General features: G+C 44.6%; 1 protein-coding gene across 6 annotated transcripts in view; it reads right to left on the bottom strand.

The window, feature by feature from the left end:
* Positions 1-520: 520 nt before the first annotated feature.
* POGZ (pogo transposable element derived with ZNF domain) overlaps positions 521-11,582 on the bottom strand; it is a 52,129-nt gene continuing 41,067 nt past the window's right edge. For all 6 annotated transcript variants that reach the window (XM_053889570.1, XM_053889577.1, XM_053889569.1 and 3 more), the window contains 10 exons: positions 9,932-10,032; positions 9,249-9,395; positions 6,235-6,369; positions 5,948-6,120; positions 5,651-5,791; positions 4,899-4,955; positions 4,598-4,710; positions 4,355-4,379; positions 2,543-4,222; positions 521-1,073 (listed from right to left, as the gene is read on the bottom strand). In XM_053889570.1, coding sequence (XP_053745545.1) covers positions 2,551-4,222; positions 4,355-4,379; positions 4,598-4,710; positions 4,899-4,955; positions 5,651-5,791; positions 5,948-6,120; positions 6,235-6,369; positions 9,249-9,395; positions 9,932-10,032 — 2,564 coding nt within the window. In that variant the 3' untranslated portion in view covers positions 521-1,073; positions 2,543-2,550. The remainder of the gene's footprint in view (positions 1,074-2,542; positions 4,223-4,354; positions 4,380-4,597; positions 4,711-4,898; positions 4,956-5,650; positions 5,792-5,947; positions 6,121-6,234; positions 6,370-9,248; positions 9,396-9,931; positions 10,033-11,582) is intronic.

Genomic DNA, 11,582 nt, shown 5'->3' with positions numbered 1-11,582 from the left:
AACCAGAATTTTAACGTTTATTTTTTGAGCAAGAGACTGACAAGCATGAATGGGGGAGGGGCAGAGAGAGAGGGAGTAAGATTCTGAAACAGGCTCTAGGCTCTGAGCCGACAGCATAGAGCCCGATGTGGGACTTAAACCCACGAACCTACGACGTGGGTCAAAGTTGGACGCTTAATGGACTGACCCACCCAAGCGCCCCTAAACCTGAATTTTAAAAATGAACACCCTAGGTGATTCTGATGCACATCCTCTCTAAACTGCTTTGAGAACTAGTATAGGCAGCAAGCTCAAAGTATTTTTTTTTTTAAACTCCCAACTATTCCAGAACTTCAGTAAGGTAAGAGTAGAGGGAGAAATCAAAGTATCTCCATTTTATCCATGTCACAACAAACTAATAAATGAAAGTAAAAGGAAATCATGAGTTTTCTATTTGTCTTCCACATATTCAGTCTCAACACAGAAAGTAGTCAATAAATACTTGTTTATTGATTAAACTGAATTATAAAAAAAAACAAAACAAAACAAAACAAAAACCTTCCTTCTACTACTAAGCCATGCGGGCGGAATCCACAAAGATAACTTCCTGGCCAAAACCCAGCTGATCCACTGTTGGTCTTATGGTCTTAAAAAAATTACCCATCAGGAAAGTCAAATAATGCAGAGGCCAGGGACCCAGCTCTGCTGAGGCTGGGGCTGCTGCGGAGACTACCAAAGAGGATTCGGTCACTGTAGATAGAAATGACCATAGTTCTTGAACTTTCTCAAAGGCAAAAGGATGACTTCAAGGTCCATGTTCTGTCAAAATGGCATCAGGCAGAAAGCTGGGGAAGAGCAGGCCAAGAGCAGACGGATCTTCAGTTCACTTTCCAGATGCCATGGGTTCATGAAGCTGGCCAAGCTGTTCATGGGTGGGATCACTCCAGTTCACTATATTATAGTGTGCTGGGGTTAAAAAACCAAAAAATGGAGGTGAGGAGAAAGAGGTGGTAACAAATGTCACACCTGTACCACCAGGCCCATCACATCTTGAGCATGTCCCAGTCTGTGAAAGCCTACTACAATAGGGTTACCTAGGAAAAAAAAACAAACCACATTGTTTATAAATCCATTTCCCCTCATTTTATTAAATGTTCCACTTATGTACACTTTAAAGATGAACCACTGACAAGCCCATGCAGGCTGTCTCCTTGGCTCCCAGGAGGGACATGTTGCTGAAAGACTTGGGATGGATAGAAGGTGTAGCTGTGGGAGAGCTGGGCTTGGGTTTTTGTTCCTTTTCTCTGTATGTTACACAGTACGTTTCAGTTTATAACCATGAATACATACAATTAAAAAAAATCCCTCATGCAAACTGTAGAAAAATTTTCTTTCCTTGAAGCTGGCAGTGAAAAATAAAGATTCATGTCTTTTTCTTTGTGCACACACCCCTGTGTTTCCTCTTCAGGTCCCCTTCTTCTCTAAGCATTAAGAGAAATGAGGAAAGCCACAGGGTTAAAACAGGATTTCAACAAGTGGTTTGTCTTGTTTTACGAAGTTCAACATGTAACTTCTTGCACAGTTAGCTCCTGGCTTTAGGACATGTGATCTCTTGAACAGGCATGCTGTCCACTTAACATGTTGAAGACCCATACACTGGGAATGGCCTCCACCCTAACACTGTGTGATCACCTCGGTACCTCTTGCTTGCTAATGACACATGTATGATCCTTTGTCCGGAGTGATGGGGTGAGCATGGGAAGAGGGGCCAAGGATCCCAATGCAAAGAATATTGGTTCTGTCATGTTTTTGTTGGAGGGAAGGTGGTGATGAATCTAATTCATCATTCTGGATGAGAGGTGGTTTCATGCATTTTTAAAGCCACAAGTTTATATCTCAGAGTTGCTGTAGAAACCAACATCTCTGGAGAGGGAAGGAAAGAAAGGAGAAGGAAGAGAGAGTTCAGTGGGATTTTTTTTCCATTTTCATTTTTATATAAAAGTGTTAAGACCACAATGAAAAAAGTTTTTTTTTATCCATATATATAATAAACCAGTTTGTGAGCTACATATTTTTGTCTTTCCCATCTTCAGAAATGTTCTCACATTGACAATGGTTGGAAAGCATCATGCCCAAAGACATTGCCACACAGTAAAACAAACAAAAAAACCCAGATGTACTATGATACAATTGAGGTAAAGGGGAACAAAAATTTAACATTCGCCCACAAAGAATATTTTTTTCTTTTTCTTGATTTTGTCAGAAAAATACCAAACACAGTGATTTAAGTTTTAAAAAAAAAAGTCACGAAAACCGGTTTTTAGCAGAAGTGAACGACCAATGGGCCAGCTCCTTGGCTCAGACGGGATCACCACTGGTATTCCTAATAATCCACAAATCCACAGGGAAGCAGAAGTCAACATTGCGGGGGGAGTGGGGGCATAAAATTAAAAAATATAAACCAAATACCCCACCTGGCATATCCCCTTTCCCTAAATCCCTCTACCCACCCCCTCACGCTTCCCCTCCCTCCCCCCCTCCCAACTCCACACCCACTCCTGACCCCAGCACTCAAATCTCCATCAGATCTAGGTCAGCTTCTTCAAATCCATAAAAGGACTCGGTCTCGCTTTCACCCTCAAAGAGCTGGTGAAGGCTCTCAGGCTCAACTGTCTCTTCAGGAGATGATCTGGGTCGGGGAGTGGAAGCTGAGGGCTCCTCAGACTGTTCCCCACTCAGCTTCAGCTGCTCCTCTAGGGAGGCGATGAGCTCCTCCTGCATGTCAGCGTTTCTAGTGGGTGAGTTAATGTTGCCATCAGGGCCAGGTAGGACACTGGCCACGAGGAAGGACCGCTGCACCAGCTCTGGACAGTTCCCAATGACGCCCAACACCTCAGCCAGCCAGACCAGCACCAGTTGAAGCAGGACGTCGGAATCACATGCAGTATCTGCCATTTCCCGAGCCTGCTCCTTCCACTTTTTGTGCAGAAAGTTCTTGATGGTTCGTTTGATGCACACATCTAACGGCTGGATTTTGGAGCTACAGCCCGCCGGGACCACTGCAGGCAAGGTGCTAGAGGCACTTAGCATAGCCAGCACCTCTTCTGACAAATGAGTGCGATGACAGTCCATCACAAGCATGCCTTTGCTGCGCTGGCACGCTGTGTGCTTCTGCCACACTCGGGCTGACCACAGCTCCATGATCTCGTCATCGCTGTAGCCACTCTCCTTCACCTCCAGCAGTATCGAGTCCGGCACGTTAGCAGGCTGATCCATTTGTCCTCGGTAGAAAACCAGGGTGGGGAGGACAGTGCCATCGGCCAGAATGGCCAGCACCATGTCACACCAAGGTTCCCCCGTGCCCACTGTCTGCAGGGCATTCTCCTTTCGGTCATCACTGCTTAGCACCTCTGTATCTAGGAACAAGGAGATCTCATCAATAGCCACAATCATGGACAAGGGTAAGTCCTGGTTGTGAATCTGTCGTTGCACGAATTCAATGAAGAGTCCTGCATTCTCTGCCACATCCTTAGGTAGGGTGTGGGCCACAGCTCGCCGGGCATGGGGGGTCAGGTGGTGCCGGAGCATGAAGCGCACAGCCCACTCATAAGAGATCTTAAACCCTCCCTCCAAAGAACGTCCTATTTTGGTAGCTTTCTGGAACAAGGTCTCCTCATTCACAGGTAGCTGCTGCTCTCGCTGGGTTAGCACCCACTCAGCCAGCTTCTCTTCTGCTTCTAAGCTCAGATATTTGCCCTCCAGATTCTCCCCCTGGGAGGCCTGGAAGCGCCGAAGCCAACGTCGGATCCGTCGCTGTGGATTTCGGAAGTGTTCAGCAGCCTGTTCTGTATTGCAGCACAGGGCAAACAGGACCACTCGAAGCTTCTTCACAGACAGCTGCTCCTTCTTGCCAACTCCACTGCCACTACCACCCCCTGTGGCCTGCTCGGGCTCCTGGATGACTGGGCTCCCTTCATCCTGGTCATCCACATTCAGACATTCGGCCCCCTCTGTGGCCAAGGGTGGGAGGGCTAAAAGCTGGGGCTGAGTTGGGGTTGGCGGTGGGGTTGCGGTTGAGGCTGGGGACGGGAGTGCTTGGGCCAAAGGAGGCGGCAGCTCTTCAGGCTCAGCTGGGGTGGCCCCCACAGATTTCACAGTGGCAGTTTTATTAGAGGGGAAGGCAGGAGGAGGATATATATTCTTCAAGCTCCGGTCATGTACTCGGTCACGAGTGTGGCCATGTCTAAAGGGTTAGCAAAGAGAGGAAAAGAAAGCTCAGTTCAACCAGGAAAATGAAATACGACTGGCAGTGATAATAAAAAAGATGAATCACACTGGAAAGCAGAAACTAAACCATGAAGGGAGTTTCTGTTACCTTGAGTGAGATATCCAAGTGAGTCCTATGGGAAACGGGACAATAAAAAAAAAAGTTAAACTCAACGAAGAAACAAACCCTCCAGTCTTATATAAACTTCAGGTTGGAATGCTTCCAATTTGGTGATGTCTATCTAAATAGTGGATGAGTCAGGCCAGGTAGAGATGCTCCTGACTCACACAGCAGGACCCGTACCCTTAGCTTTTTTTTCTTGTCCCACTCACCCGCACCTCTACTACTTACCCCGTGGCAGGACGCTGCTGGATCTGTGAGAGGGGTTGAATACCAAATGCTTGGCCATGGCATCTCCCACAGAGGTAACAAAGGTACATGAAGTGCAAGCCAGCTTGATTCCACTAAGGAAGAGAATCAAGAGCATACAAAACAAATATAATAGTGACACTGGGAGTAAGTTTTGAGGCTTAATAAAGCGAGTGTCCTTTCTCTTCTCTCTCAAATTAATTCACATGCCCAAGCCCCCACAATAAATGGATTAATGTAAGAACTTGAAAAATTAAGAGTCCATCAGTAAGTTTTCCCTTACCTCACAGAATTTTTAAACAAAGCCAAATACTTGGGGCTCTTGCGTGGAACATGATTGCTGAGAAAGACAAAGAAAAAGTGGCATGAGTTAGGGGTTCTGCTCACCAGAGGTCAGCAGTCTCTGACAATGCCCCCCAACAAAAGAGATGCCCCTTCAGTCTGTCCTCACTTCAACCTAAGCCAGTTTCCCTGTCATACTAATATTCCCTATTAGTGTGCATAAAAATCACCAGGAGAGCTATTAAAACACACACTCTGATTGAGTAAGTGGCCTGGAGGTGAGAGACAGAGGCTGAATTTCTAACAAGCTCCCATCTATTGCTGCTGGTCCCTGGGCACACTCAGTAGCAACGTCCTACAAAATTAGAGCACTATCAAAGCCATATGAACATGGGTGTGACCCGGGGCGCCTGGGCAGCTCAGTGGGTTGAGCATCAGACTTCAGCCCAGGTCATGATCTTGTGGTTTGTGAATTCAAGCCCTGCTTCCGGCTTTGTGCTGACAGCTCAGAGCCTGGAGCCCGCTTCAGATTCTCTCTCCCTTTGCCCCTCCCCAGCTCGTCCTCTTTCTCTCTCAGAAATAAACATTAAAAAAAAAATTAAAAAACAACAACAACAAAAAAACCCCATGGGTTTGACTCTTACTCTGCTAGGAGAGATAGACAAACAGCTCTAAGAGTTGGAAGGAGGGAGTGAAAGGAGTTCTGGAGAATCTGAACTCCCACACAGGATCACTAGTTTAACCGTGACTTACTTGATCATGTGGTTGGCATAGGCTCGAGAGCAGCAGGTGCTATAGCGACACAGAGAGCAGTGAACGTAAGTGGGGAAATGATTAGGGAAATCTGGGATCTCAAAGCTGCACTCTAGACATGTCTGTCGGCCCATGACACTCCTGTCAAGAAACAAGGAAAATTCTTGTTATCGCCCCAGGAGTCTTCAGATTGTGGGGGCTGCAGACAACAGACGCTGCTAAGACACTACCAGATTACACTGGCTATAGGAATAGTCGTGCCCACCCGGCCCCCAGCCTCCAGAAGAAGGCACTGACATTTTCCTAACAGCTCTCTTCTGGATGTTGCGCCGGACAGGGGGATAAAGGAAGACAGGCAGAGGGTCTGTGGAGGAGGTCAGTGGTGCTGCCTCCTGCAAGGTGCTGGGAGGTGCATCATTGGAGGAAACAGGAACAGTTCGTGGCTGTCCTCGGGAAGCCCGGATTGTCACCTGTGAGCCAAGGGAAGGAACAATTAGACGCCACCCATGCCGAATCTCAGAATAGTGACAATCTCTATTCCTCCCCTCCTGGATCTATAAAAGAAACACTGACAAGCTCTTTACCTTGGTGCCTGGTTTCAAACCTTCTAGCTGCTTGGGTTTACGGAAGGTTTTATGGTGCTGAAGCTTGTGTTCAATTTTGTCCTTTGCAAAGAGAAACTGCAGCCGGCATTTGTTGCAGTGATAAACATTCCTCTTCTGAAGGGAGAAAAAGAAAGAGCATCCCTTAAAGGTTCCCCCAAAACTTTCTTCCCTTATAAGAAGGTAGATCAATGCTAACAATCATTCTTTCCCCTGCTTTCTGTGATTAACTAAAAGAGGAAAAAAGCAATACACAACACGACACCAAAACCTACCACTGAGAATCATCACCTCCCAGGGTCCCAAACAAAGGCAGACTCAGGCAGGATGTCTAGATGCTTGAACCATCCCTTCCTGACCTGGTTTAATAATGTGGATTAGTGGCTAAAGCTTTCTTTGCCCCTGCTTTGTCTTTACAATGTGGACAGTGCTACCTACCTCCAGATATTCTTGTTTTTTTTAAACAGCAATATATGATTAAAAAAAAATCATACTTTTTATTCTGTACTGCTTCATGTTTTAAGTTTGCCTTCCGTCCCTTTGCACAGAAACCATGTGTTACCAGTTTCCTGGGTATTCTTTCATGGACAGTCTATGCACATAACCACGTAACACACACATACATCTGTAATCACCACCTCCCTGTTTGCCCTTTCGTTTTCTTAACACAAATGATAGTATTTTTTCCATACCCTGCTGTCTTTCCTTGCACACATCACTGTATACAGATATGCCTCCCTGTGAGACAAGTTTGAGGATCCAGACTGCCTACTCTTAGGTCCTTCAGCAATAGGACCCAGCCCTATAGTCTTCTTCCCAGGGTAGCAAGACTCCATTTCCTGAGTACAAGGGACAGTATCCATGCTGCTCTTTGGAAACACCTGCGTGGGGGGATTACCAGCAGTCACCCCTGTGCAAACGAGTGTGTGAGCCCAGGAGGGAGCTCACACGTGACAATGGGAGCACATGTGTGCACACCCAGGCAGGTGCACCCCCTGGTTCTCCATTTTGTGTCTTCTCTATGCACTTTCACTCTCCTCCTCTAGTGGTTCCTTTCTGGCAACAGTTTAAAATTCCAGCTTAAAAACAAAACACAACAAAAGCAACAACAAATTCTTCCTTGCTAACCTATCTCTTCCCCTGGTTCTGCCACCCTCAGTGCTGAAACTTTTAAAAATAAGTTGTCTCCATTTCCTGACCTCTCCTTCATTCGTCCTGCCCAAGTCTAAATTCCACTTTGCTAACTGACCACCCGGCTCCTGACTATGTTGCAAAATTAAAGGTTGGCCTCTTAAGTTTCTATGCTGACATAGAAACTGCAACATTTTGATCACATCCTTTTCTTCAAAACACTTTCCTCCCCTCAGCTTCCTCAACATCAGTCTCTTCTGGTTTTCCTTCTAGGACTATGGTCTTGGCTTTGTAGACAGAGTCTTCGGGGGTTCTAAGCATTCATCTTATTCTCAATTGGAGGTGAGGGAGCATGGCAACTTCTACATGTAAAATCACTTGATTTATAGGGTGCTTGGGTGTCTCAGTCGGTTAAGCCTCCGACTCTTGATTTTGGCTTGGGTCATGATCTCATAGCTCATGAGACTGAACCCCAAGTTGGGCTGTGCACTGAGCCTGCGTAAGATTCTCTCTCTCTTCCTCTCTGCCCTTCCCCACTTGTGCACACATGTGCACTTGCTCTGTCTCAAAAAAAAAAAAAAAAAAAAAAAAAAAAAAAAAAAAAAAATCACTTGATTTATATAATAATTCCTAAGTAGTTTTTCCACGGCCTAGGCTTTTCTCCCAGGCTTCAGACCTGTATATCCAACTCCGTTTAATAGACAACTCCAGCTGCTGTCCACAGATACGGCTAACTCAGAATATCCAAACATGTTATCCCCCTCCCACTGCCAACCTTACTTTCTGCAGTGTTTCGATCTTAATAGTCTCACCGTTCGTCCATTTTCCCCAACACAGAATTTTAGGCACTATTCCTAACTCGTTCCTCACTACCTTCACTTCATCCATATCTACACTGTAAATATCACTTACCTTCTCAGTATCTCTCCACTCTATCCTCTTCTTCCCCTCAAAGCCAGTAGCCACTACCATCACTCACCTAAACTGAAAGAGCCTTTGGCCTGTCCCCCTAAACTCTGGTTTCAATCTCCTCCAACAATTCATTCTCCTAATGCAGCTGGTGTAATCAGGACTAAAAGTAAATTTGAATATATCACTCAAGGACTTAGAAAAAATCCTTTTAATGCCTCCCCAATGACTTATAAAGTTTAAACACCTTGGGTGCCTGGGTGGCTCAGTCAGTGAAGCATCTGACTTCAGCTCAGGTCATGATCTCACAGTTCGTGAGTTTAAGACCCACATCAGGCTCTGTGCTGACAGCTCAGAGCCTGGAGCCTGCTTTGGATTCTGTATCTCCCTCTCTCTCTGTTCCTCCCCCGTTCATGCTCTGTCTCTCTCAAAAATAAATAAAAATGAAAAAAAGAAAAAAGTTGAAACTGCTTTTCATGCTTACAGGATTCTCCACCACCCTTGTCCTAGCTTCTGACCCCCCCCCCCCCTTATACCCTACACTTCAACCACACTGAACTTCCTTTAATTCTTTGAACCTCCGTCCTCTCACTCTGTGCTTGGAGGACATTGTTCATCCCACTTCACGTGGCTCACCTTCATCATCCTACAGGTCTCAAATACTCTTCTTCCAGGAAGCCTCAGCAGGCTTGCAGAATAGGTATATGCTGTTCTATAGCCTATACTTCCCCTAACACAACACTCTCCATGCTCTATTATACTGTTTAACTGTCTTGTTAGCACAAAATTTCTGGCACCTAGCCCAGTGCACGGCATATAATCGAAATCTGATACGAAGTTTTACAAACACATGTGTAGTACCTTCTCTACCAAGATTATCTGCCTAGCTCAGCCCTGGCCTCAGCATCCATAAAATTTAAAAAATGAGAATATGGGAATCGCTTGGTGCCTGGTACCTGGTGCCTCATGTAATGCTGTTGGAATGCATTGCCATTTTTGAAGACCTTCAGGCAATAAGGGCAGAGCAGATGCCGAGTATCCTCATGGATCATCCGAAAATGGACATCTACCTCAGAGTAGAGTGAGGAGCGATATTGACACACCTATGTCACATAAGAGGGAAAATAAGCTAAGAGCGAAGTGAACAACTGAGGCCTTAAAAAAGAAGTAGCAACGAAAATGTCAAAATAAGAGAAAAACTAAGTTCTCCTAAATGTATAGAAATCAAATTATTATTCTTAGTCTGCAATGCAGGGCTGTTTGTGATAAATTCAGCTGTGAATGAAGATAAAAACGGAGAAGGACAAGAAAGTCTGAGAACAAGTCATATTGTGGCTACAAGGAGTAAAGTTTTCTTGGTCCATCTCCAGAGGGCAGCTCAGGAGACACACTTCCACAGCATGTGTGTATGTTCTCTGATGGGTTCCCTGGCTGGGTGCCTGCACATGTTCCTTTGATGTTTTTCTCTGGCACAGAAAATCCTGAAACAGGACCTATGTTTATTTTATTTCTTCTGGATCTCCCCAGTGTCCCTAAAACTGAGTGTGTACAGGAGGTACTCAGCAATGTTCATTAGTGAATTCTCTGTATTTAGCCTGAGAGCAAGGTGGCTAAGGCTCCCTAGAGAAAGAGGCAATACCTGGCAGACATAAGGCATCTCTCCAGGCTTATGAGTATCCTTCATATGCTGGAGAAATAGTGGCTCACTCTCAAACGCCCACTCACAGATCTTGCACTTGGCTGTAAGAAGAAAAATAATCAATAAATCCACCTGAAAATAAGACCAAAGTCCCGCTGACTCATAATCTTTATTTTCTCTGACTTCTCTATCTTCATTTTCAATAATCAGTAAAATCACTGAGTTTCTTCTTTCTTTAAAATGGTTGTCTTAATGTCTGTGTTGCTGATGACAAAATTTTATGTCTCTAGTTCAGACTTTTTACCAAAGTCCTGTTTGAACTATCTACAAAACATTTTTAATTGGCTATTCTGCCACCAATTCTAACTTAATTCAGCCTCCTCTTCCTGATTTCTGTTGTTTCCCTTCTCACTTCCCTACCTCCTCCTGCACTTAGGCACTGTCTCTGAGTCTAAACACCCGTGTTCTGCCACCATTATTTCACAATGCATCAAGGAATGGTCATTTTGCTATTCTCACAGACAAAAACTTGGTAGAAACCCACAGGATTTTCTACTACTAATCAGCTGGCTTCCAAATATCTCGTATCTCTCTCCAATAAACAGTGTCTATGCTTTACATACCATTGCCAAGTGAATTCTCCTAGAATACTACACTACTTCATTTCTCTGCTCAAGAATAGACAATGACTATCTCCACATTCACCAGACATCTACTGAATGAGTATAAGAATTGATCCTTAAAAGACCGACAATCATGAACAGAAGTTCTTGCCTTGTTACAAGTTGTTGAGATCATTAAACTTTGAAATTATAGTCATTCTGTCAAGCTTATAATTGTGCAATTGTGAATTTTTATCAAAAATATCAAAAAAATTCAGAATTGCTATGTATTTTGAATTAAACAGACAAAATTATTTGTTTTTCTTACTGTCACTGGAATTATTTTCAAGTTTTTGCAAATATGGAAATAGTAAATTTGAAGCTTTAATCATTTACTGGACAATGTCCAGCACCTGCTCGCCCCAAATAGTGAAACTGAAATAATTCTTTAAAGTAAACTAACAAGGGGGCAGCAGGGCAGTTGAGCATCCAACTCTTGATTCTGGTTCAGGTCATGAACCCAGGGTTGTGGGATGGAGCCCTGCATCGGGCTCTGTGCTGAATATGCAACCTGCTTAAGATTCTCTCCCTCCCTCCCTCCCTCCCTCCCTCCCTCCCTCTCTCTCCCCTCCCCCCCAACCCCCGCTCTTCTCCCTAGCTTGCACACACTCTCTCTCAAATGAATAAAAATTAAAACAAAACAAAACAAAACCAGGTGTTATTAATCTGGGGTCCATGGAGGAGGCCTCAGGGAACTTCAGTATCGCCTGAAATTTTTGCAAGAGTACAATGTTTATTTTTCTGAAAGAGCATTCACAAGTTTGTGTTTATCTCAAAGGGGTACGACAACCCATTTAGAAGTACTGCCTAAAGACTCGTTAGGTGCTACAAGGACAAAATAAGTAAAAAATTCTGTCTAAAAGGATGGAGAGAAGCTGTGAGCTACATAAGCTGAATGCTGTAAGAACTGCCAGCAGAGGGTCCAAGAGTAGAATGGAAAACAGCACACAGGTATGGAAGGTGCGTGACAGGTTTGTGGAACAGTAACT

Source organism: Panthera pardus, unplaced genomic scaffold (assembly GCF_024362965.1).
Source record: "Panthera pardus isolate Hobbes unplaced genomic scaffold, ASM2436296v1 HiC_scaffold_11, whole genome shotgun sequence".
Classification (NCBI taxonomy): Eukaryota; Metazoa; Chordata; class Mammalia; order Carnivora; family Felidae; genus Panthera; species Panthera pardus.
This window is presented reverse-complemented; position numbering and strand designations above follow the sequence as displayed.